At 34.0% G+C, this 25,906-nt stretch overlaps 1 protein-coding gene across 1 annotated transcript in view; it reads left to right on the forward strand.

Annotated features, from left to right (window-relative positions):
* The window catches only part of JhI-21 (Juvenile hormone Inducible-21), a 101,996-nt gene that overhangs the window by 59,590 nt on the left and 16,500 nt on the right, over positions 1 to 25,906 (forward strand). The window contains exon 4 of the mRNA XM_072540885.1: positions 9,416 to 9,557. Within this exon, the coding sequence (XP_072396986.1) occupies positions 9,416 to 9,557 (142 nt within the window). The remainder of the gene's footprint in view (positions 1 to 9,415; positions 9,558 to 25,906) is intronic.

The following is a 25,906-nucleotide window of genomic DNA, read 5'->3' on the forward strand; positions in this document are numbered from 1 at the left end:
ACCTATCACTTTCGCTTCACCGAACCTGTCATGTTAGCGGCCACTAAAACTGAAATGCGTTCCTTAGAGAGCTTTTCCACCAACGCACTTTTCCGATTTAAATTTTAAAGTTCTGTTTGGTGTCATTTTAAAAATCAATCCAGTCCCATCAGCATTGAAAATGTCGTCTGACGCATATCGTGCCTTCAGTCCAGGCCACACGTTTTCTAGCCTATCATTCGTTACGTTTTTGTTAACATCGCGAGCCTCTCCGCTGATTTGCCCGTAGTTGCCCGATCTTGTGCCGCAGCTTCCACTTGCTCAGCCAACCTTCAGATGCCTTAAAATTCTCAATTACAAGCTCAGTTGCAAAAAACTCAGCTTTTGTCCTGACCACAGGTCCAGAAAGTGGAATATGGTTCATACGCTGTTGAGGGAAACACTGAAGCATAGTGCGATCTAAATCTTCGTGCTGAGGTTTCCGCAACTTCTTCCTGCTACAACCCTCCAACTCTGCTTCAAGCCACTTTTTTCTGTCCTTCCATATCGTAGCCACAGTTGACTGAGAGTCCCGTATGGCGAACGACATCCGATTGCTTTTCACCTTTCTCTATTGCTTGAGTTATCGATAACTTTTCCTCCACCGAGACCACTTTACGCTTTTTCAAAAACAATGTTGACTGTTGACACACTGAGACACAACTCAAACTGGAAATGAAAAGTCGTCAATAGATGACAACATTTGTGTGATAACAGTTAGGCACGTTTCCCGAACAATAAAAGCGAGTCACTTAGCCCTCTGATAAGAATGAGTAGAATGGGTGGCCGCATTCCTTAAGCGCAAAACAAAACCGAAATAGAAATTTTAAATACAATTAAAACAAGAAAATTGGAATATGTCGGACATATTACACGTGGAGAGAAATACACCTTGCTCCAACTGATTATGCAGGAAAAGATCCAAGGAAAGAGACGCATAGGGAGGCGTAGTATGTCATGGCTGCGCAACCTGAGAGAGTGGTACGGATGTACATCAAATGAACTTTTCAGAGCAGCCGTCTCAAAAGCCCGAATAGCTATGATGATTGCCGACCTCCGTCGCGGAGATGGCACTTGAAGAAGACTGGAATCAAAAATCAAAGGTTAGAATCGAAAATATCGATACAGAAACTATAGCAATCAAAAGAGGTGTTAGACAGGGTTGCGTGCTGTCCCCATTGTTATTCAATCTGTACAGCGAAGCTATTTTTAAGGAAGCAATATTAGAGGAACAGCAGGGTATATTAATAAACGGAAAAATCTTGAACAACATAATTATTTCTAAGCAACATACAGTAGGAAGGCTAGATATCGAGGGAAAACAAGTAGAAAGAGTGAATAATTACAAATATCTGGGAAGCTGGGTAAATGAAAACAATGACCAAGGTAGAGAAATAAGGACACGTATTGAAATTGCAAGACAAGCATTTATAAAAATAAAAACCTTTGTTGTTTGTTAATCGAGACCTTCCTCTGGAGCTGAAGATAAGACCCTTAAGATGCTACGTGTTCTCGACTTTGTTGTATGGAACGGAAACCTGGACACTAAAAGTCGATAATATTAAGAAGTTGGAATCATTTGAGATGTGGTGCTATAGAAGGAGTTTTAAAATACCATGGACCCAACGAGTTACAAATGCAGAAGTGTTAAGAAGGCTACAAAAGGATTGCGAGGTCATAAACCACATCAAAACAAGAAAGCTAGAATACTTAGCCAACATTACCAGAGGTGCGAAATATGAGATATTAAGACTCATAATGCAAGGTAAAATCAAGGGTAAAAGATCCATAGGAAGACGAAGAATTTCCTGGCTAAGAAATCTAAGAGAGTGGTATAGTTGCAGCTCAGTAGATCTTTTCAGAGCAGCGGCTAATAAGGTACGTATAGCTGTGATGATGGCCAACCTCCGATAGGAGAAGGAACTACAAGAAGAAGAAGAAGTAATATAAATAAAAACAAATTACTGTACAAATAAGTTAAACAATATATTAATTTATATGAATCTGTACTTATAAAACAGGTAGGAACATCCATGCTCCCCACTTTTATAATGGCTTTACTTTTCCACTTTACAAGGTCTTTATATTATATGTGTTATAATATTGTAATAAGAAATTTCATAATATCAAATTGATAAAAATGAACAAATAGACAAATAGTTTCTTAATCCAAGGTTAAGGGTCATACACAATTTCAAATTGTGTTGTTAGGTAAAGTGTTTTTGAAGATAATAATATACCAACTGTTTATATATTAATATACGTACAATTTTTTATCATCGTTATAATCAGCCTAGCGGTTCAATCTTGTCGGATTATGGTAAATGTCCGGGATCCAGCTATCTCAGTCCATCGCCCTAAAAAGATATGGTGACACTATTCTACATCAGCGTTGATCATAACAAATTTCGTTGTACAATATCTAGTGACATATGAATCGTATAATGTAGATAATATAATAGTAAACTTAGTAATGATGTACATTATAAAATAAAGTTGTTATTAATATACAGTTTTATCCTTGTGAGATGCTATTCTAAAATTACCAGAGTAAACTAACAACGAATTTATGTTTGGAGTGCAGGGTCAACTTGTCTTTTGGGAGTTCAAGACATACTACACATTTTTAACAGTAACAGTAACTGACAAGACTTGCAATTTACAGTAGAATTAGAAAATAACAACTGCGTACTATTTCTGGACATGATGGTGCGCCATGATATAAACAACGTTCTCAAAACAGAATGGTACCGAAAGCTCATGTGTAGTAACATGTTTATTAATTACTTTTCAACACATTCATCTATGATTTAGAGCAACTTAATATTAAAGGGACTAGGTACTCGAGAAGCTCTCTTCGGTTTGAATGTTCTTACACAAAGATGCCTAGACGTTAATCAGGAAGTACATGCATGTTTTATCGATTTTGAAAAAGCGTTTGACAGAGTACGCCATGATAAGCTATAAGACATTCTTGAAAGAAAGGACACATAGATAATAAAGATCTGCGAATAATTCTCAATATATATTGGAATCAGAAAGCTAACATCAAAATAGAAAATGAGATATCACAAGCAATAGAAATACGTAGAGGAGTACGACAGGGATGCATTTTGTCACCGCTGCTATTTAATGTTTATAGTGAAAGCATCTGCCAGGAAACCCGTTTGCAAGCAAACGAAGGAATCGTAATCAATGGAGAGGTTGTAAATAATATTTGATACGCAGACGACACTGTACTAGTTGCAAGAACAGTAGAAGAATTACAACGATTACTTACTAATATAAATATTGCCTGCAACAATTATGGCATAAGCATCAATATCAAAAAAACTAAGTATATGGTCTTCAGTAAGAACATGACACAACCAACACATATTAGTATAAACGGCATTCCAATGAAAAAGTATCAAGTTACAAATACCTACTTGGGTACTTCAATAAACGAAACTGGAGACCAAAACAATGAAATAAAAAGACGTATCGAAATTTCCAAGGCCACTTTCATAAAGATGAGGAAATTCTTCTGCGACAGAGATATAAGCATCCCTCTCCGATTAAGAATGTTAAGGGGCTACGTATTTAACACGCTATTATACGGTGTAGAAGACCGGACTCTCAAGCAGAACAATATAAAAAATATTGAAAGTTTCGAGATGTGGTGCTACCGTCGAAGGCTGAAGATAAGTTGGGTTGAAAGAGTTACAAATTATGAAGTAATGCGAAGGATAGGAAAAGACCCAGACATTTTGTCAACGATCAAACGAAGAAAACTCGAATATTTGGGTCACGTGATGAGAGGACATAAATACGCATTACTTCAAAATATAATGCAAGGAAAAATAGAAGGAAAACGGAATCCAGGCCGTAGAAGAATGTCATGGCTGCGTAATTTGAGAGAGTGGTTTGGCTGTACCACTAATGAACTCTTTAGGTCAGCTGTAAACAAGGTCAGGATAGCCTTGATGATTTCCAATCTCCGATAGGAGTGACACAAGAAGAAGAATATTAAATATGAAAAGTAAAGTTATAACCTTGTCATATCCTGACTATAGAACATCTGGTCTCACAAAATTAAAAACGATTATGTTGGAGAATTCATTCCCAGCGAATTTTCTAAACACTTATTTTTGGTGTCTCAAAAGTCAAAACAATAGATCAAACAGAGATATTAACAAACAACCAACGAACGGTGTACCACTCTATACCATATATTCCAGGCTTGACAAATAGACTTTTAAATACATTTAGAAAAGTGCTGAATATCAAAGTTGGAGCCAGAAATATAAAAACGGTATCAAAATTACACACCAAACTAAAAACACCCTTAAATATTAAATTAAATAAAAAATTAAAGTTCCAAAAGTGAGGGACTCTCTACGTCTCTACCGTGTAATAATTGCAACAAAGTATATATTGGAGAAAAATCCAGGAATGTGTCGGAAATATTAACATCGCACAAAAGTGACATTAATCTGAACAAAGTACAAGCTTGTGTATTAAGTGAATATTCAGTCACGATGGGTCACACTCCAAAAGTGAAAGAAATCACAAAAAAGACTGTTTAATTAAAACTACACACAACACCTTGAACAAAAGAGCGCACATTGAGAATTTAAGTATGATATACTCATATAGTAATATATTATCCATGAAAAAACACCACGTATATAAAAGCCAAGTACACAAAAGATTGGAGAGGTTATTCCAAGTTCAAATGAAATCAAGTGCTGTTTTTTGTATTTGGTTTTTGCCTTCTTCATTAGTACAAAAAACTCAGTTGCGTGTTTAATAAATACTAAGAGAGAGTAAACAGAACAGATCTAGCTTCTATGCCAAAGCTTTGCTAATAAAAATAGAAGAGACATGGACAATATTGTTTATAAAAAAAAATTATAAACTTATGAGGGGAAAAAAGAAAATTATATAATATAAATGCGTTAGGTTATGCTGATAGTTTTAGAATAACATGCTCAAAAGGGTAAGACTGTATGATAATAACAACTGTATTTTACAATGTAGATATTATTCTCAGTACGTTTTTGATGAGTTAAATAAACTCGAAACCTCAAACGAACCTTAAAGAGTTTTGCTTAAAGGCCAATCGATAACTACAAAACCCATTGCTCACCTAGTCACAAAAGAATAAATAACTCTATCACTATCCAATAATATATATACAGGGTATCCTCGAAAATATTGCGTTCCTTTAAAGTATGGATATAATGCACAATTAGAACAAAAAAGTCCTATAATATTTTTTTCTAAAGTTAACCGTTTCCAAAAAAATTGCATTGTTTTCCATATACTTAAAGTTTTATTTACTTCATATCCATATAGTTTCATATACTTAGAGTATTTAGCCTAATCAAACTCTTTATTTACTATTCAAGGTTGTTGACATCTGAGGAAATGTACGTAATATCTGCAAAATAATAATTTCTTGCTTTAATAATGTGGCGTTTGCTATTATCTGAATTAATTAAGGTTTTGGATTAAAGTTCGAAGTTTTAAATAAACTATTATTTTTACTCATGATACTATAACAAACAAGGTATGCTCACTTGCCGTTCTAATTTTAATCGACTTTGCGCATGACGTCATAACGAAACAAAGCCAGGGGACTTGTGTGGATCTTATTTTAACGATGCATCATATGGCAAAGTTGTTCCATTACTCTAATGGACAACTTCGAAACTTAAACTGTTAACGGTAAGTATACCTCGATGCCATATCGTGCACTAAGAAGTCATAACTAGTTACTTTCTGTCAAAACGTGGTTTCAAAATTAATAAGTAATTTGTAAAATTAATTAAAGAAATATATGAATCTTCGATTTGATTGTGTGTATTACAAACAAAATAGATATTGCTACAAAACATAAATTAAATAAAAAAGGCCGGTAAAATGTAAAGAATTTGAAACATAAGGAAAAGCAGGTCATACTTCAGACTTTATGAATATCATTTAGACATTTATTTTACAATTTTCGTGATTTTTCTCTTGCGGATATTGTAATTATCTTTAATATTTTTATTTAGAATTAGTATTTTAAAATATATTTGACATATAAAAAAAGTAATTTTACATCTTCGCTAACATTTACATATTTTGCAGCTTCTATTAGGTTTTTTTAAATAATTTTTAGTTATTGTCAATTTGTTGCCATCATAACTACGAAAAATATGTTCCAGTTCACTACATTTAGTTACAAATTCCAGTGTTGGTTTGAGTAAACTACCCTCAGAAACGTGGTTTACCCAAATAAACGATTTATCGTTAGCGTCCGGAATGTATCCAAGTATTTCTTTTTTTTGTAACTTAAATGCAATGAAACCGGCTAAATTTTCCAATTCATCCCATTCCAGGTCTTTTATATTCGAATTAATAAAATCTTGATGACTGTCAATTAAATCTTCAGGGTTAATTTCTGTATCACCACTAGGAAGGTTTAGCGAGGAAAAGATCTCTTCAGTGACAATTTCATAATTAATTATACTATTAGTAGTAATATTCCACTATAGTTTTTTTTTAAACAATAGTCAGCTTCTGTAAAATGTTTTGATCATATTCTCGCGGTTTCTACATTCAATTTGTCTCGCTGAAAACACTTGAAGACCCATACTTTACGCATTTGTTTGTCTCTAGGAAACACAAAAAAACGACACTTCGAAAAAGATTTACTTTTTTTATTATAATTGTTTAAACAACCCACCACTGCACAATACATTATAGCAACCCAATAATTAGTCTTCTTTATAAAGTAGCTACAGGTAGTCGAGAGGAAGTTGCGTACGATAAATAAATTAGGTGATAACACAGTAAACTGAATGTTTTTACCACAAAATTTATATAACAATATAATATACAAAGTCTTTACTACATCAATGAATAAATAAAAATCTCATTCACTACGTTTTGAAGCACACAGGAAAGCAACAAATAGAGCATTTAACTTGGCATCATTAAAGTTGTCTCGGGCTTACGTCACAGGTGTGCGAGAGAGATGCAAGAACATGCGCGTTGACTTATCTTGTTAGTTATAGTATCATGATTTTTACTTAAGTAAGTACTTTGGTTTAATTCCTAAAAAGTAATTAATGTAACTAAGTGAAATTATTTGTAAAGTTTTTCTGAAATGTGTTGAAATATGGCATAATTTTAAACGAATTGTTAAAACGTCATCTATTTACAATAAAAAACACGTTATCTTTTAACTGAACTAGTATTATTAGCCCAGTCTGGTTATGCAAAAATCATCGATTTTACGACACAATTTTTCGCAGATATCTGAAGCTTTTACTACATAGGTGGGGGTAACTAGATGACGAATAGATAAAAAAGTACTCGTATTTTTAACTTGCGTTTTTTTTAAACAATAATTTATAGTCACAATTTGATTTTTTATATCTTTATAATCAATATCTTTATTTTCCCGATTTTTAAATTGATAAATAATTTACGGAGATATTTGCAAAAAAAAAACAGTTTTTTTGCACTAATTTATAACTTTTATTAATTTTTTTATTAATAAAATAAAATGTTATTAATACATTTGAACATCGAGGAATTACCGTCTTTTAAATTTGTGCGAAATTTCCTTCCGATCGGTCAAATAGTTTAAAAGTTAATTAATTTATTTCTCCCTGAGGCTAAATATTTAAACTATTGATCTTGCTTTATTAATGATGCTAGACACATTTAGCAAATTTCATAGGATTCTTTAAGACTTAAACTATCTCAGAAGTTAAATGCAGAATATTGCGTTTTCATCGAAATTATTTACAAAATAAACGTTTGAAAAGGGGGTATGTGTTTTACTTATAAACAATTGTAATAACTTCTATATTTTTCAAGCTACAGATTTGTACGTACAACCATTGGATAGCTGGTAAAAAACTCACGTTAAAAAAAAATTTCTATGACCAATACGAACGAAGTCAGACATTATTTTTTAAAAAATCATATCTCCATTGTTTATAAACATTAAGAAGTAAAATTTGCAACAATTTTGAATGAAAATCTAAACTTTATATTGAAACTTATAGCTACAAAATTCGTTCAATTTTTCGAAACGAAGGTACATTCGAAAGATCGACATAGGAAATTGGAGGGGATAACTGTTTCAGCTCCGTTTTTTTTTCGAGTTCGGAACTTTAAATTGAAACACGTAGGAAAAATTTACATTATCTCGGCTTTCATTGCAGCTAGAAGCCTCTTCTTTTTTAATCAGGGGTAGCTCGTCGAAATGTGAATAACTACATAGTTTGTACTGGCCGGGAAATATACCCCCGGAAATCTCGGAAAATCTACATTATTTATTGCCATATTTCTCCAGATCAAATCAACCTTATTGTATATTCTCAACATAGATTTAATTATTGAGTAAGTTACGTTTTGTATAATGTACTTCGATATTTCCGGTGTTATAGAGGTTGCTTCAGCTAATTCTATAATTTTTGCCAGTATAGAAGTAAAAACGCTTCATTTTCATCCATCCCAAGCATGATCTCAATCTAAATCTTGAAGTTTTAGACGTCAAAATTGACATTCCGATGTTATAATTTTGTAAAAATTAAGTTTTTGTGCTGGAATACTTCGGTCACATTATGGGACACCAGGAAAAATATGAACTTTTGCATCTGATCATTCAGGGAAATATCCAAGGTAAACATGGTTCTGGTAGAAGAAGAACATCATAACTGAAAATCGATGTCATGGAACTAGAAGAAGTTTTTGTGGCCGGAATAAAAATTTTGTAAGATTTTTTCAAATTTACTACCAGAAGACCGTGTGCAAATAATTTATAGATTGATGCCGGAGAAATAATACTAGTACAGTTTGGCGAAATTTAAGTTTGGAACATTTTTAAGAAAAATCTGATCCTTGGTGGTTTAGGGACCAGGATTCTACCTTGGCGTGGAGGAGAGCTCGGTTGACATCTCATTGAGGTGAATACTATTTAAAATAATGTTAAGATAATAATATTAAGATAAAGTTAATATTAAGATGGTGATTGGACGAAGATTCTGAAGCCAATATAGCAAAAAATCTACAGTATTAGAAGTCTTCGACAAACCTATGGTGTATATTCAATAGTATAGTCGACACCAGATTTTTGAAACGGCAAATTAATAGGAAATGAGTAAAGAAGGATGTATATGAGTATTTGACATTAGTTTTACTATTTAAATCGAATTATTTGTTATTTAGCTACACCTCCAGTGATTTATGTGTTCCATTTATAATCTCGTCGTCAATATCACCTGGAATATTCTTTGGTAGAATTCACTGAACATATCTAAATTAAAATTTTAAGTGACACAAAGAATGGAAAAAATAATTTTTTTGTCTTTCAAAACCGTAGTTATAAATATAATGTGATTATTTATTTTAGGGCACACAGAAAACTTTCATAATGCTTTTGATGGAAAATATGATCTCCCACATATAGCTTTAAGTTTCTACTCAGGCTTATTCGCCTTTGGAGGATGGAATTTCCTTAATTTTGTCACAGAAGAACTACAAGACCCTTACCGGTAAGTGTTACTTTTATCGTAGTGAAACATATGATTGAACCAAAAATATGCCGAAAATCTCTATTTGTGTAGTATATAAAAATGTCGATATTTGTGTATCTTTACTTTTTGCAAAGTCTTGATCGACAAAGACGAACCGCTGGGTAGTGTGATGGATGAATATTTAGCAAGAATACGTCTATTTTCACAAAAGTTCTTAATAATTACTGTTCATCGTCAGTTAGTGAAAACAAAATTTACAAACACGTAAAAATCTCACAAATGGTATAAAATGTTTTTTTTATTTGAGACATTAGTTTTACTCAAAATTTAAGGTTGTCTATGTATTCCTCTACGATATAGTTTTTTCGGTTTTTTTTTGTAGAAATTTCTATGTAAATCCTTTGAGCATATAAGACAAAGCATTTTATTTTCCCAATATATCTGCACTATATCCAGACAGCGGCTATCTTAGCTGAGTGTTTTCCCTAGTTCATGTTTAATGCATCATGACTGAAAATGTTAAATTTTTGAATTAAACATGCTTTTATGAGAATTAGACGCCTTTATCTTCGTGAAAAAAGATCGCACTCACGGGTATATAAAGTGTTTAAGAAACATTAATCACGTATTAAAAAAATGCTATTTGTTGTTTTTGTTTTGTTTTGTATACAAGTTAGTATACAAAGTCAGAATATATACATTATACATTACATACAATACATTACAAAGAAAATATCGAATGCTTATAGGACAACTCCACAAGATTTATCCCAAAAAAGAATAACAGAAACAAGCAGAGACATATATATATATATATATATATATATATATATATATATATATATATATATATATATATATATATATATATATAGACTATTTCGAGCAGGGGGTGATATGAGCTGAGATGAGATTGGAACTAGAGCGATGAGTTGACATTATAGGGTGGTTAGGGCTTGTGAGGTTAATGTAGAGCAGATTGGGCTTGAGATGTGGATAATCTGTCTTGTTTGGGGTTAGATATTTCTTTGGGTTTGGTAGCGGGTTTCAGGAAAATTTGGTTTGACTTTTGTTTGAGAGCTGAAATGTTCAAACTCAATTATGTATTTTTTTTAATCAGACTGCGAATTGTCGACAAAGGCGTTGGATGGGATTTGGGTCCATCAAGATCCCAATCATAAGCTGCGTTACCTTTTGACTCAGGTTGGGAGGTCTAAATTCAGGATTGTTTAGACTAATTGTCAGATACAGTTCCGTAAACATCTAGGAATAGTTGTTTGCCCGTGAGCCATATTGCATTCTGATAGGCACTTGGACAGAAGGTCCCATTGACATAGATGCTACTTGAGTAGGAAGTTCAGTGGGTGAGAGGTATTGCTAATGGCTCAAGAAGGATCTGTTAGCATCCTACCTATGAGAGTCACTGAGAGATGTCTGTAGTTGTCTACAATATTTTTCACTACGTCCCTAACGTATTCGGTGGATTTAACATTGTGCCCATCAACTACGATGGACACTCGTGAGGAACTGGAGGAAATAGACAGGTTATTGTTGTCAAAATAAGCGCCCGGGCCTGTGGTGAGAGAGATATGCTGAAGAGTTCCTAGTTCCTAGAAGGATAGATCATGGTATGAAACGGAATTTACAGGCATCTTTGCAAAGAGGCTCTTTTGGATTTAGGTGCTATTGAAGACACAGGACCTCGCACAAGACATGCTTGAGGAGACGGGGTGTTATTAGACGAGGGCTAATTTTTTATTCTTACGAACAGCTTGACTGGTAGAAGGTGTTTTGGTCTAAGGTTTGTGAGTTTCTGGGTGTCCTCAATCGGACACCTCTTCACGTAATTTGAAATTTAAAATTTTATTCTTTGTTAGGTATATCTTTAATGTTGTTATAAATTTATACATCAAAATTAAACAATGGACGTTTTTGGGTTTGCTAAATCTGAATTTTCTATGATTTCACGTAGTTTTAGAAGCCCTTTAGGTCACATTTGTGGCATAAATGTGTGCTTAACTTTTTATTCTGTAAGTTAGTGCTATTTGTGTAAAACAATATTAACGTCATTGTGCTAATAAAAAGTATACTTATTCACACTTAACGGTATTTGAGATAACGCATTTTAGTAATCAGATGCATATAATTCTTATTTAAGCGTAGGAGTAGAAATACACTAATAATGTTTACAGCCATATAACTAATAATAAAGTATTGTAGGAGTTAGCATCAAAAATTCTATGAGTCATATTAAATTAAAGTTGTATTGAAATATATTTCATTTTAAAAGCGAATTACGAAACTAGTTAAGCAGAATAATGTTAAACTTTATGTTATAGTTAAGAGATCGATTTTCTTTAATCAATATATCATATAAAGGATCATTTCATATTAAACATGATCAGTTCCTTAAACTGTAGCTGCATTTACTATTTTTCTAATTATTTTAGAAAACATTTATAGACATATCTTAAACGTGAGAAGACTAACTTCAGTAAATGTGAAAAATGATCATTATTATTTAAGTCGTAGGCCAGATATAGAAGTAGAAGGTTGATTGCGAGAGCAACAAAATACAACTATTTGGGTACTGATAAAATGCCTTAGGCTTTCATGGCCATCGTCTAACTTATTAAACTGTTTGTTCGGGCTGTTAGGCCGTTGTCTTCTGAGATTAGTTCTCGACGTTTCGCCAACACTAGGGGTTGGCATCTTCTGGAGATGTTACTGCTTCGCTTGTAAGCTAAAGCTGACGCCGCGTTGTACTACGGAGGTCATATTTATATTTTCTACTCGCCTAAGGCAGCACCTCAGGGTGTCTTACTACAAATAATAGAGAAACGGGCCTCTAGAGCAAAAACAAGACTTGGCACAAGCACGACAAGAAAATATTTTCAGAAAAATAAAATGAGAATAGTACATAGCAGTACATAGTAGGACAGAAAACGAAAACCATTTAATAACACATAACAACGCAAGGGATATGCATCTCCGTTCGTCGATTTTTATTTTACTCTTACTAAACTCAATAAAAATACACTGACCATTATAAAGCGGTGCATTTGTGTCTGTTTTTAATAATGTGAACAATTTTTTGTGGTTGAATTAAAAATAAAAGCGCATTTCTTTAAAAAGATAAAACAAAAATATACTCTTATTGAAAATAAAAAATAATTTCTAATAAAATAAGAAATAATTCTTTATGCCCTACAGAAATGATTCAAATATTTGATCTTCTACGGCGGAACAGTATCCCAATATGCTATAAAAACTTCTGCGGCCAGATGAAAGAGTTTCTGCTGTAACAAAATTGGAGACTTCTCTTATTCGGCTTTTTAATTCATCCAAATTTTGGGCTCTAGGCTCAGGAAGATCGTAGATGATGCTTTTTAAATGTCCCAAAAAAAGAAGTCTATGGGTGTAAGATCTGAAGATCGCGCAGGCCACTTAATATCGCCTGTTCCACTGATAACTCGATTCGGGAAAGTATTGTTTAAGTACTTCCTACCTTAGAGCGTTGTAAACTGAACAGCCATCTCGATGAAACCAAACATTCTCCAGATTTACATCAGGAAGATTGAGAATAGCGGAAATAACATGATTCTGTAACAAATCGAGGTATACTCTACTATTAAGTGCCCCTTAATAAAAAATTAACCTATTATGTGTTCTCCTAAAACGCCAGTCCAGACGTTAACTGTTTGAGGATGTTGAGTTCGGTAAACAACACTTCTGTGCTGGTTTTTCCGCGCCCAATACCTCGTAATGGAAGGATTGTGTCTCCCTACTAACGAAACAGAAGATTTACCAGTAAATAAAATGTTTTAATAAAATTGGGTTACATAAAACCCCATTCTTCGAAAGTAGTCGTCTGGATAAAGCTGCTACGTTTTAGAATATTTAAAAGTCTTGTAACCACGCTTTTTCCATACTTTCGTTACAGTAACATTGTCAACATCTAACTCTCTAGCAACGCTTCTACTTGAACGTGTTGAATCTACCTCGAATGTTTCACAACTTTGTGTATCCCGGTATTATCTTTGCACAACTTTTTCTGGCGACACTTCTTGAGCGTGACATTTTCTGCAATTTTTGAGGGAATAACAACTCTAAATTTTTAACAATATTATGAACTGACTGTACACAAAGAATTAGTCTCCGCTCAAAAAACACATAAAATAAATCTACACACTGTGGTCTAGAATTACCACCATAAAACCATTTTATTATTTGAACCTTTTCTGCGAGCGTATAAACAGATATGTTGTATACAAAAATAAATTAAAATCTACGCTCTTATTGCTTTAAATAACCATTTTAATGACAAATTCTTGGCGACAAGGCAACGGAGGTTCGTGGAGAGTCGACGGCGCGCAGTGTTGCCATTTGTAGTGTGTATATCTAATTTAAAACTTAACGTACTGTATGAGACCGCAATACCGCAACACTGATATGTTGCGGTATTGCGCAACTTTGAAAACAAAACGTGAACAAAAATATTAAAATGGGTAAAACAACAAATAAAAGGAGAAGAGAACGAAGGAAAAATTGGAATCAACATGTAACGAGAATGGGAGAAGATAAAAAAGTTTAAGAGATGGGAAACCAAACGGAGGGCTTCCAGGTAGACCACGAAAGAGATGGCAAGACAGAAGGTCTTCGGAATCACAAATAAAACTAAACGAAGATATAAGACACATTCGTAAAATCCAAGAAATAAACAGGTCGATCAAGAAAAAACAATTGAATGGAACCAGCATATAAATCGAATGACAAAGAAGATTGTAGTAAAATAACAAGAAATAAATCAATAACGGGAGGAGATCAGCATGAAGACCAGACAATCTCTACAACCGAGATCAACAGGCATATATACCCAGGGCCGCTTTATCCATTAGGCAATATAGGCAGTTGCCTAGGGCTGCAAATTATGAGAGGGCGGCAAAAATACTGCACAAAAAAATATTTGTATATAAAAATTAAAATCGAATAACATTTAAGTACATCCATCAATGGAATAGAAATGGGCATTCATTTCTAGAAAACAAATTGTATTCTCATTACACTATTCATTTAGATTTATTAGTCGATCGGATAGCCAAGCGGGCTGGGCGGCTGGCTTCTCCTTCGCTTCAATGCGAGAGATGTCAGTTCAAATCCCCGGCTCGGTAAACAGAAAACAAAAAGGCTAACGCAGTAGTTTAAAATTCTAAAATGAATCTGCGGCTTAGTCTAGAATATGCTGGTATCTGATCGGCCTATGGTGGAGCAGTACGGCAAGAAATAAGGGCTTGCGGCTAGGTGATACTCCTCCATAGATCCCTACCGGAAGGGCGTGGAACGCCTTAATACCGGGTATATATATATATATTTAGATTTATTAAATATATTCCATCTGAAAGTCACAAATCTGCTGCTTTGGAATCGACAGTGATTTCGACTGTAAAGGAATTGATTTAAGTGCCATTGATTTAAGTGATTTTCGCGGCCAGTCATATGATAACGCATTCCATATGTCTGGCAAATATTTAGGGCTGCAGGCCAGAATAAAAAATCACAGTAAACTTCTCTCAATTTTGTAGAATCTTTTGGCAACAGAAGTCTGAACGCCACTGCCTTTTTCATTTTTTTACAAGAATTATATACATTTTTCTCGGCTTCTACATATGGATGGAAAATTTTGACTGACAACTTAAAATCACCTATTGTGAAATATCTTAGTGAAAGTAGGTGATCTGCAAGGGCGGACGCAACTAAAGCGTTATATACTGGCTTCAGCGAAATAAAAAATGCACTTTTTAATATCTCTAACGACGAATGTCAAACTGCAGCTATGAAACATCAAGCACTTTCTATATTTGAAAAAATGGACACTTTTGAAATGGCTTGCTTAGCTGTCATTTGGCAACATCTTTTAGAAAAAGAGTAAACCTATGCAATAAGTATGCCCAGAGTCCTGCAATGGATCTGAGTTCTGTCGTTAAAGGGTATGAAGCTCTTTTAAATTACTTTACCTCAATCAGAAATAATTTTGCCATTTATAAAGACGAAGCTAAAAAATTGTGCCCAATTAAAACATATAAAGAAATAAGAAAGAGAAAAAGAAAAATTTGATTTGACGAGGATGCCGATGATGAACTAAACTTTTCAGCTAGTGATGAGATGAATATCCACACATTCTATATTATAATCGACACTCTGATAAGAGACCTGAATAGACGTCTGGAATCTTTTCGACTTATTTATCAACGTTTTCGTGTTATAAGAGATTTGCCAAAATTAAGCAATGAATAAATTATTAAAGAGGCTGAAAATCTGATACAAATTTATAAAAACGACCTAGATACATCATTCATAGATGAATGCATTCACTTAAAGGGTTATTTGGACACCGCAATAAAATCACCAATTGACATAATATTTAAAAAAGAGTGGATTGAAAGATATTTTCCCTAATTTTGACATTGCTTTGCGCATTTATTTGTGCATCCCAGTTGCCAACGTGTCCACTGAAAGGTCATTTTCGAAAATTTCAAGAATTAAAAATAATTTCCGATCAATTATGCCGCAAGAACGTCTTAACAATTTGTCGATTTTGTCCATAGAAAGTGACGTAAATTATGACGAGATTATAGATGATTTTGTCAAAGAAAAATCAAGAAAGAATTTTTTCTGTTATATGTATATAAACATCGTAGTTTAAATTCATTTTTAATGTATTCTTATTTAAATAAAAAATTCTACTTGCCATTTTTTTTTTGAAAAAATGGTCATTTGGACAACACAATAAAATCACCAATTGAGATATCTAAATATTGTAAGAAGAGTGGATTGAAAGATATTTTCAATAATTTTGGCATTGCTTTGTGCATTTATTTGTGCATCCCAGTTGCCAACGTGTCCGCTGAAAGGTCATTTTCGAAAATTTCAAGAATTAAAAATAATTTCCGATCAATTATGACGGAAGAACGTCTTAACAATTTGTCGATTTTGTCCATAGAAAGTGACATAAATTATGACGAGATTATAGATGATTTTGTCAAAGAAAAATCAAGAAAGAATTTTTTCTGTTATATGTATATAAACATCGTAGTTTAAATTCATTTTTAATGTATTCTTATTTAAATAAAAAATTCTACTTGCCATTTTTTTGAAAAAATGGTACATGTTTAAAGGGCGGCTACTAGATCATTGCCTAGGGCTTCAATTGACCTAAATACGGCTCTGTATCTGCCTACAGAAAAAAAGTAAGAAAATTGTTTCCTTAGGTTGGCCGCCAGAGATTATGGATGCCAGATCGATACAAATCTAATCTTTTAAAAACTTCTCTTCATGTGTGTCTAACTATCAAACAACTTTTTCTACTCCATATAACTAAAAATCATATTATATTAATTTAAATTTTATGTCGATTTTAAGAATGTTACCGAATAATGTTTGCTAGTTCTTTGATTAAAATCAATAATGAACTGTATCTTTTAATTACATTTACCCTGAATCAAATGAAACTTCAATTAAACATTCAAGTGTTATTTCTACTTCTAGAATCCAAAACAAATAAGAAGTAAAAGGTTTTCCTTGTCATCTTTCCTTCCGTCATCCGCTTTAATTGCCGTCCTTTAGAAATAAATCGAGATCATGCTTTTGAGGGTATTGGGGTAATTCAAACATACCTACCGAACGTTCTACTTCTACTTTTATTTTGCTTGTGCAAAACGAATAAGCTGAGTGAGAATTGGCACGTGGTCGTTAAATTTTTTATTTTTTAATATATATTTTTTTTAAATCTTTTAAAAAATGTTCATTTCTACAAAGGTTCTTATATAAAATTAGAATAAATGTCAAAACCAGTGTAGAAACATTAAAGTACAGTATTCGCAAAAATAAATCCATGACAATCCGACATATTTATAAACAATGTAGCAAAGAAGCTTTGGTACAGCTGTTAAAAACAGGTTATCATCTTTTGTCGTAGTTCTCCAATGTTTCCTAGCGGAACTTCTGACTTATTACGTCGCATCGGTCAAGTCCCAATGTAACGTTAAATTTTACTCTACAGTAGAAGCCACAGTTAAAATCTAGTGTTGGTCTTACAGTGCGTAGCGATGCCGCTCATGTCGGCACAGTGGTAGGTGTATGGTAGTTTGGCTATAGACTGAGAAATCAGGACAGTATGCGCTTCGTTTCAAAAATCTTTACTAAATAATTTAACTAAGAGTTAAATAAGAGAATAAACAAAAAAAACAAATGAATTCTATAAAAAATGCCTCTATACATAAAATATCTAAATACTTATATACATGTATCTTCTTCTCGTACCATATCGAATTATCCGACGTTGGCGATCACCATTGCGAAGGCTTCTCGATCTTCTGCAATATGAAATAATTGTCACGCATTTGATATCCGAGTCCATTCACGAATGTTCCTTAACCAAGAAACCCGTTTCCTTCCTACACCTCTACGGCCCTCTATTTTGCCTTTAAGGATCAATTGTCATATTTTATATCGACTTCCCCTTACAATATGTCCCAGAAAAGACATTTTTCGATGTTTAACGGTCTTTAGTAGTTCTCTATCTTTGTTGACGCTCCTTAGTACTTCTTCATTAGTTTTCCTTGCTGTCCAAGGTATCTTCAGAATTCGTCTATGAACCCACATTTCCAACGCTTCAGTTTTGTTTATGATCGATACTTTTAGCGTCCACATTTCTGCACTATACAAAAGTACGGACCAAACATAGCACTTAACCATTGTTTGTCTTAGTTCTAAACTGAGATGATTATTTGCAAAGAAATGGCTTCATTTTCATAAAAGTATTTATCATTTATATCTTTCATATACAGACAGTATCATTTTGTGAACTTTCTCAACTTGGACTCCGTTTAATTGATGCTTTGCATCGGAATGTGGGTCACGACTAAACACTAAAAATTTGGTTGTGTTTAAGTTTATTTTAATGCCCATTTCCTCTCCTACGTGAATACGATCAAGCAGAATTTGGAGACCTTCAATATTATCCAACAGAATTACTGTACTGTCTGCATATCTAATCACATTAAGTAGTTCCCCATTGATTTTTATTCCATGTGGTTGTCTCTCAATTGCCTTTTTAAATAACTGGTCGGAGTAAACATTGAACAATGTTGGCGACAAAATGCAACTTTGTCTGACTCCTCGTTGTATGGAGATTTCATCGGTGTATTTATCTCCAATTTTTACGATAGCAGTTTGACTCCAGTACAAATTTTTAATGACACGAATATCCTTGTCATCTATTCCGATATTTTTCAGTATTTGCATTAATTTTACATGCTGTACTTTATCGAATGCCTTTTCGAAGTCCACGAAACATGCAAATACATCTTTTCTTTGGTCACGGCATTTTTGTAATAGGATGTTAAGCGCAAAAAGTGCCTTCCTGTTTCCCAAAGCATTTCTAAAACCAAATTGGGTATCTTCGAGATCTTCTTCGCATTTGCGTCTAATTCTGTTGTGAAGTATTCTTAGGAAAATTTTAAGAGTGTGGCTCATTAGGCTAATTAATCGATATTCTGATCATTTTCTCGCATTGTGTTTTTTAGGTATTGCGACAAAGATGGATTTAAGCCAATCTGTGGGAATCACACCGGTGTTATATATTGAATCAAAAAGTCTTAATACTACTTTTATGTAATCTCTATTAGTTTCAGCAACTCAATTGGTGTATCATCTGGACCACAAGCTTTTCTAATTTTAGTATTATTTATAGCGTGTTCTACTCCGCATTTAATAATTTCTGGACCGTCAGTACAGTTTTGGTAGAATTCGGCAATATTATTCCTGTCATCTTCAAACAACTCTGATATATACAGCTGCCATGATTTTCTTTCACAAAACCAGTTTCGCTTCCAGCATTGAGAAGAACAAACCGAAGACCTCTTTGGGTTGGAGATTTCAGTCCAGTGGAGAGTCCTTTTATGAAGGCATCTAGTGTATTCTTCATCGTTGTGTCCCTCCATTTCTTTTTGACTGAAGCACCGACGTTAGTCAAGACTCATCGGTATAAACAAGGTTACATTATCCTTCTTCCTCAATGTTTTTATTTGTCTGAGGTATTTGTGTCTTCAGGATATGATATCTTTTCTTTCCATTGTTATCGAATCTCGACCTCTTTTACCATATTCAAAACCCATGTCATTTAGTGGCCTACGAAATGTGGTTTTTGAAAAAGCTAGTAGGTCCTCATCATCCTTCACTGTGTTCATTATGCTGTCGACAGTTGGTGGTATATTTTCCAAAAAAAAAATCATGGATAATTTTCCTTATTCGAGATTTCACTCCCTTATCGTAAGAATTCTCATGTAAATTGGACTGGAAACTGTTTTTCTTCCTTTTTTATACCGGTTTCAGTTCGCCTTGCTGAGCCTCTTCGTGGATAAATTTTGCGAACACTCACACGGCACATTTTCGAAACTTTTTTCACAGTAATAGTCTAGCTGTCATAGAACCGAACTTTCATAGTTTTTGCCAACAATTTTTTGGTCTAATGGCCAGTACCCAAATCGACAAAGAGACATTTTTGCTTTGCGTGGACAATAGGGGTCAAAACTGATTCGCTTCTCCTGATGACTTTATAATGATCATTATTTCCCAAAGAATGTGTTTACAATGGAAGCTATTGAAAATTGATAAATATAAATAAGCTGTCGATAATGTGTTTTTGATATATTTTACTTTTTTATAGTATTTTCCTTCATATTATTGTTTAGTTCGAGAATGTAACTCTCTTATTTATATATCGATGATTAAATCATGCTTTAGTTGAAACAATCATCATAAGTGGCTCGACAATCCGTTGTGGATCTTGGCCTGCTCACAAAGAAGTCGCCACTCCTGTCGATTCCTGGCAACTTCCCTCCATCTTCTAACCCCTAGAATCTGTAGGTCTTCTTCCACATCATCAATCCATCTCATTCGTGGTCGTCCTCTGCTTCTTGTGCCCTCTGGTTTTGAAAATGTTAATCTCTTCGTGTATTCGTGATCTGACATCCTAGCAATGTGTCCAGCCCATCTAAGTCTCTGCACTTTAACGAATTTCACAATATCTGGATCGGTGTATAACTGATACAGTTCAAAGTATGAAACAATAATGATAGTATTTTATACAACCGTAGGCAATTGTTGTGTGCGCGTATATTCCAGTGCTATGATTCTTAAATCCGGTCCTGATGCGCCGCTCGGGGCAAACCGGTAACGTGGTCGGCCGTTCTCCCGTAAGAAATACATTGCCTATCTTACCTGCACTGCATTCTAACTGTGGCTTCTGCTATAGTGTAAAATTTGTATTAACATTTTACTGTCTGATTCGGAGTACGTACCACATTGGAAAAGTTGATCTATCCCACGTTAAAGAAATATATTTAGGTTTCTGATTTGTGGAAATGGCCAATAGTGGAACAATTTGGGAACAATTTTTTGGAGCTTCACGGTACCTTCACTTATCTTCCGTATTACTGAAACTCAAAACCATTTGACGATTATTTACGCATCTGCTCTCATTTATAGTGTCTCTATATAATCCATAAGCTACTGTGGGAAAAACGATGATTAGTATTTAACCTAAATGCACGTTGTTTATTTGTTTTTTGAGTGCCTGAGTGTTAGGTAGGCGCCTAAGGGATTATGTAATTAAGCTGGTAATCAACAAATAAACATTTAATGAAGGTGTTATTAGCTATTTTAATTCATAATAGGGTATATGAAAAGACCTCTTTTATAACGCTTGTCTTCTTGGAATCATTTTATTTCTGCAAAGCGGTGTTTCAAAATATTGCTGCATTCCATGAAGAGCTCGGTAGTTTAAGTTAATTTTGTTTATTAGTAACCAGAATTAGTAAACAAAACATTTAGTTACTTCTAGACAATCAAATTTAACAACACAAAAATTCTCATTAGATTCAATTTTTTAATGTATGATAAAGAGAGTAAAATTTTAACACACTAGAGTAAAATTGTAACGTTAAAATTTTAGTTTAGAGTAAAAATTTAACGGAATAAAAATATGACATTCCACCTGGTCTGGGATGAAGAAGATGTCGAGTGCTTTATTTGTTCTGATACTTTTCTAAGATCTCCCGCAGAAAGGGCTGGGTGCAGTATAATATTTGCAAACGTTCATGATGGATGTGCTGGAATAAAAGACATTGGGTGGAATGCATAAAACGTAGTAGATGCTATTGCTTCAGCAAATAGTATCTAGTTTGTAGCATTTTCTTTTACACAAAAGGAGGTACTTTGTTGAAAAGACCGTACTACACCACCGAAATACTTGCTACTGACCTAAAGGATCTACTACTAAACGTAGCGCCAGTCGTAGTGCTCTTGTGCGCATCACACCAATCGTATTAGAACTCGTTTTTCATGTGGTTTTTCATATGCTTGTGTTTTGTAAATAATTATTATTAGAATAAATGAGTAGTAAGTAAAAAATGAGTGGTTCAAATTCCGAAGCGACAAAAGAGTTAGGCGAGGACAAAAATGAACAAGCATTGCTTGTTAATCTTCTTGAAAATTATCAAATTTTATTTGATAAAAGAATGATCCCAAAAATTAAACATGAAAAGGAAGCTGCATTGAATAAATTAACTGCTGCCTTTAATAAAATTATTGAAAAAAACCTGGATTCAAAACAAATTATGAAGAAATTCAACAACATGTAAACGAAGGTTAATAAAATTGTTGACGTAAAAAAAACTGGTAACAAAAAAATCGTACTAACTGACTGGCAAAGAAAATTCTATGAGTTACGGAACATTGGAGAAAATCCAGTCTTGCACAGGGTACCAAGTGCTTGTCAGGCCGGTGTAACAGAGGAGATTGGGGTTTTATCACAAAAAGATAATGATGAAAACGTTCTTTTTAGCTCCAATTCTGGTTGCCAAAAACTAACAGGCAGAGCTCGCAAATATCCTAGTGCGAAGGAGGAGTCACTGATTGAATTACAGAAGACCTGCTTACGAAAACAAATTGAAGCAGCCGAAGCTTAAATTTCTTGTGCTCGAGCTCAACAGTCTTCGGCAGAAGCTCAGGAACAAGCCGCGAATGCATTGATAAAGTTTGCTGAAGTTGGTGAGCAATTAGTCAACCATATAGTTCAACGTGATATGGTACAGTGACAAAATTCGTATGTAGATATGAATTAAAAAAAAACAGTTATATTGTATTTTGTTTAATATTAATAACATAAAAATCAAAATATTCGTTACGAATTTTTATTAGACCCTGTACATATGGCAATAATATATGTGTTAGTTGGCATTACAAAATAGAGCCTCCGCAACCTTATTTCTACGTTGTGTGCCTAGATTTTGAATTTGTGCTTGATTTCCTTCAGGTATCACTTCATTTGCATCTTGCACTACAATTTGAACTGGATCAAAATCATGGAACGGATCCTGCAAATGTTTAGATATGTTGTGAAGTACAAATGCACTTACAATATGTTGTAGAATGTTTTCAGTTTTTAGGCAAAAAGTATACTGTAACATTGGAAAACGCCTTTTCAACTGACCAAAACAGCGCTCGATGATACAACGTTCCTTCGCATGAATTGTATTATAATTTTGTTGAATAGGTGTGGTTGGATTTTTAAAAGGTGTCACCAACCACGGTACAATTCCATATCCTTCATCACATACTAAGGCTACTCCTTGCATATTATTATACATAATTCGATGCACTACGGAGTTTCGCCAAATTCGACTATCGTGCACGGAACCTGGCCAACTCGCATCGACACTGGTAAACATTTCTTGGGCGTTACAAGTAGCTTGTACATTTATGGAATATACTCCTTTTCTATTCACGTATTCTTCACCATGGATAAGTGGCTTTGTTATTTTAACGTGGGCACAATCAATAGCACCTATAACATTGGACATTTGCTTATTGGTATTTGCCCACTGATTGATAGCAACTTCAAATAACTCGTTAGTATTAGGAAATGTTATCCAGTTATTTCTTTTTAAGTAAATTGCTTTTGAAACACTCATCAAGGTTCTGGATACAGTACTTTGGTTAACATTTAAATCAACAGCACCTCCCTGCTGATATCCAGGAACTCCTAAAAAGGTAATATTTATATTTTTCAAAGTTTACAACTTATTTCAAAAACTAAACTAAACTTCTCAAAAATATCTCCATTTTCCGAGTGGGTGACAAGGCTCCACCTCTTGTTTCTACGGAATCGTCATCGTCATGAAAATGACTAGCAAGCTACTCTACATTTTCTATGTTGAATCTAAAACAAAAAATATGAAAGTAACTTTTTATAAAGATTTTATATTAATACCTAATATATATATCAACATATGCAGTGAGCTGAAATAAGTCTTACCCCCCCCCCCCTACTTTCCTACTTTCCCATTTAAAAAATCAAAGTTGTGACTGTCACCTGAAGAATGATTGCTTACAGTTCGAAACATTGATGCTATAATTATGATTATTTTAAAAATCTACCTCTCCGAACGTTTTGCTTATATACTAAAAATAAATCAGTTAATATGGGGGATAACACTTATTCCAGGGCACTGTATGAATAAAACTGTACGATTCATGATAATTTCCTGAATATTTTACGATAAATATCTTCATTGTATATTCTTCCCGGTTTTTAGATTTTTCTACGACGAACATTCATAAATGCTGCCATTTTTTAACAAAAAACACCTACGCCGAAGTCGTTCATTAACCAACTTCACCTAAACTGAACCAAATTCTACTAAACTAGCAAATACTTCAAAAGCGTAGTACATCCTTCTATGTATCTGGTAAATAGTAGCAAATACTACGGAGGAAAGCAAAATGCTTTGTAAGTGTAGCAAGTACTACAAAAATGTAGAATTACTTGAAGGATTAGCAGATACTACGTTTTATGCATTCCACCCATTGACTGCGACTTTTACACCTGCGTATTGTAATGAAAATTCCAAGATAGAAAAAGTTCGTATTAAGTTGTAAATATTGTACCTACTAAAGGGTGTTTTTTTAGAGGTATAGAAATGTAAGTTGGTGACACTTTTTAACTGTCGGCCATTTTGACAGCTGTCAAGTGATTTATGTTAAGTTTGGTTTGGCATTTCAGCATGAATAGACTTGACGCCTGAACAACGCTTCCAAATTGTACAAACTTAGTTTAAAAATTGTGGCGTTGTTCGAAATAGTATCGCGTACTACATTCATTTTATGGTCAACATAATAGTCCACCAGAGCAAGTAATTCAAATAACCATGGAACGTTTTTGCACCACGTTTACACTAAATGATAATATGCATCCACAGATACGTCGTACAGTGCGTACAGAAGTAGTTGTTGCTCCTGTAGAGCGTAGCATGCAGAAAGACCCGAATTAGTTCTGCCATCGTGCACAGCAGTCGGATATGTGTCCATCGACTTTATGGAAGATTTTGCGGAAAGATCTTGCTTTGCGTGCTTATAAAATCCAACTCATGCAAGAATTGAAGGTACATCATCACCTAGCCAGGCGTGGATTCGGTGAATGGGTCCAAAACGAGATTGCCGTTGATTCCGATTTTCATAAGCGAAGTTTGTTTAGCGATAAAGCTCACTTTTGGTTGAATGGCGACGTCAACAAACAAAACTGCTCTATTTGGAGTTAAGATAATCCTGAAATGTATGTTGAGAAACCATTACATCCAGAAAAACTGACTGTTTGGTGTGGTGGATTCATTGGACCATATTTCTTGAAAAACGATACTGACCAGAACGTTACAGTCAATGGTGACCGCTATAGGGCCATGATTACTGCCTTTTTCATTCCCCAATTGAACAACCATGATGTGCTGGAGCTGTCGTTTCAACAAGACGGCGCCGCGGCGCGGCGAAACATGTCACACAACTCGTTCCACAATTGATGCCCGAAGGCATATACATCTATTAATACCCGCGGTGCATAAAAACGTTTATGCCATACTACTTCGTTATTGCGTCTACAAATAAATATGTTCTAAAAAATCCGAAAATTCTATTTAATTTTGACAATATATAATACTAGTAGACATTCTATCGTCCGTGTTCCGTGTTCTACGGAAATGCTGTTAAATATGTCAAACTAAAACCGTGAAAATGCAAAATATTTATGAGGTCCTAATGTAATCTAAATATCACCGGATCCTTTCAGAATTGCCAGTTTTATGTGAATTCTAAATAATGTTTTGAAATGTTGTTAAATATAGATGTTTCTAATAAGTTACCTTTTTGTTTGTATCTTTACGCCCGTGTGGGCCATAAAGTACACTTTATGCCCGCGCGGGCATAAAGTACACTATTACGTAGTTGGTAACTAAGCAATAAAAACGCAATAATAA

The sequence above is a fragment of the Diabrotica undecimpunctata genome, chromosome 8 (assembly GCF_040954645.1).
Source record: "Diabrotica undecimpunctata isolate CICGRU chromosome 8, icDiaUnde3, whole genome shotgun sequence".
Taxonomy (NCBI): Eukaryota; Metazoa; Arthropoda; class Insecta; order Coleoptera; family Chrysomelidae; genus Diabrotica; species Diabrotica undecimpunctata.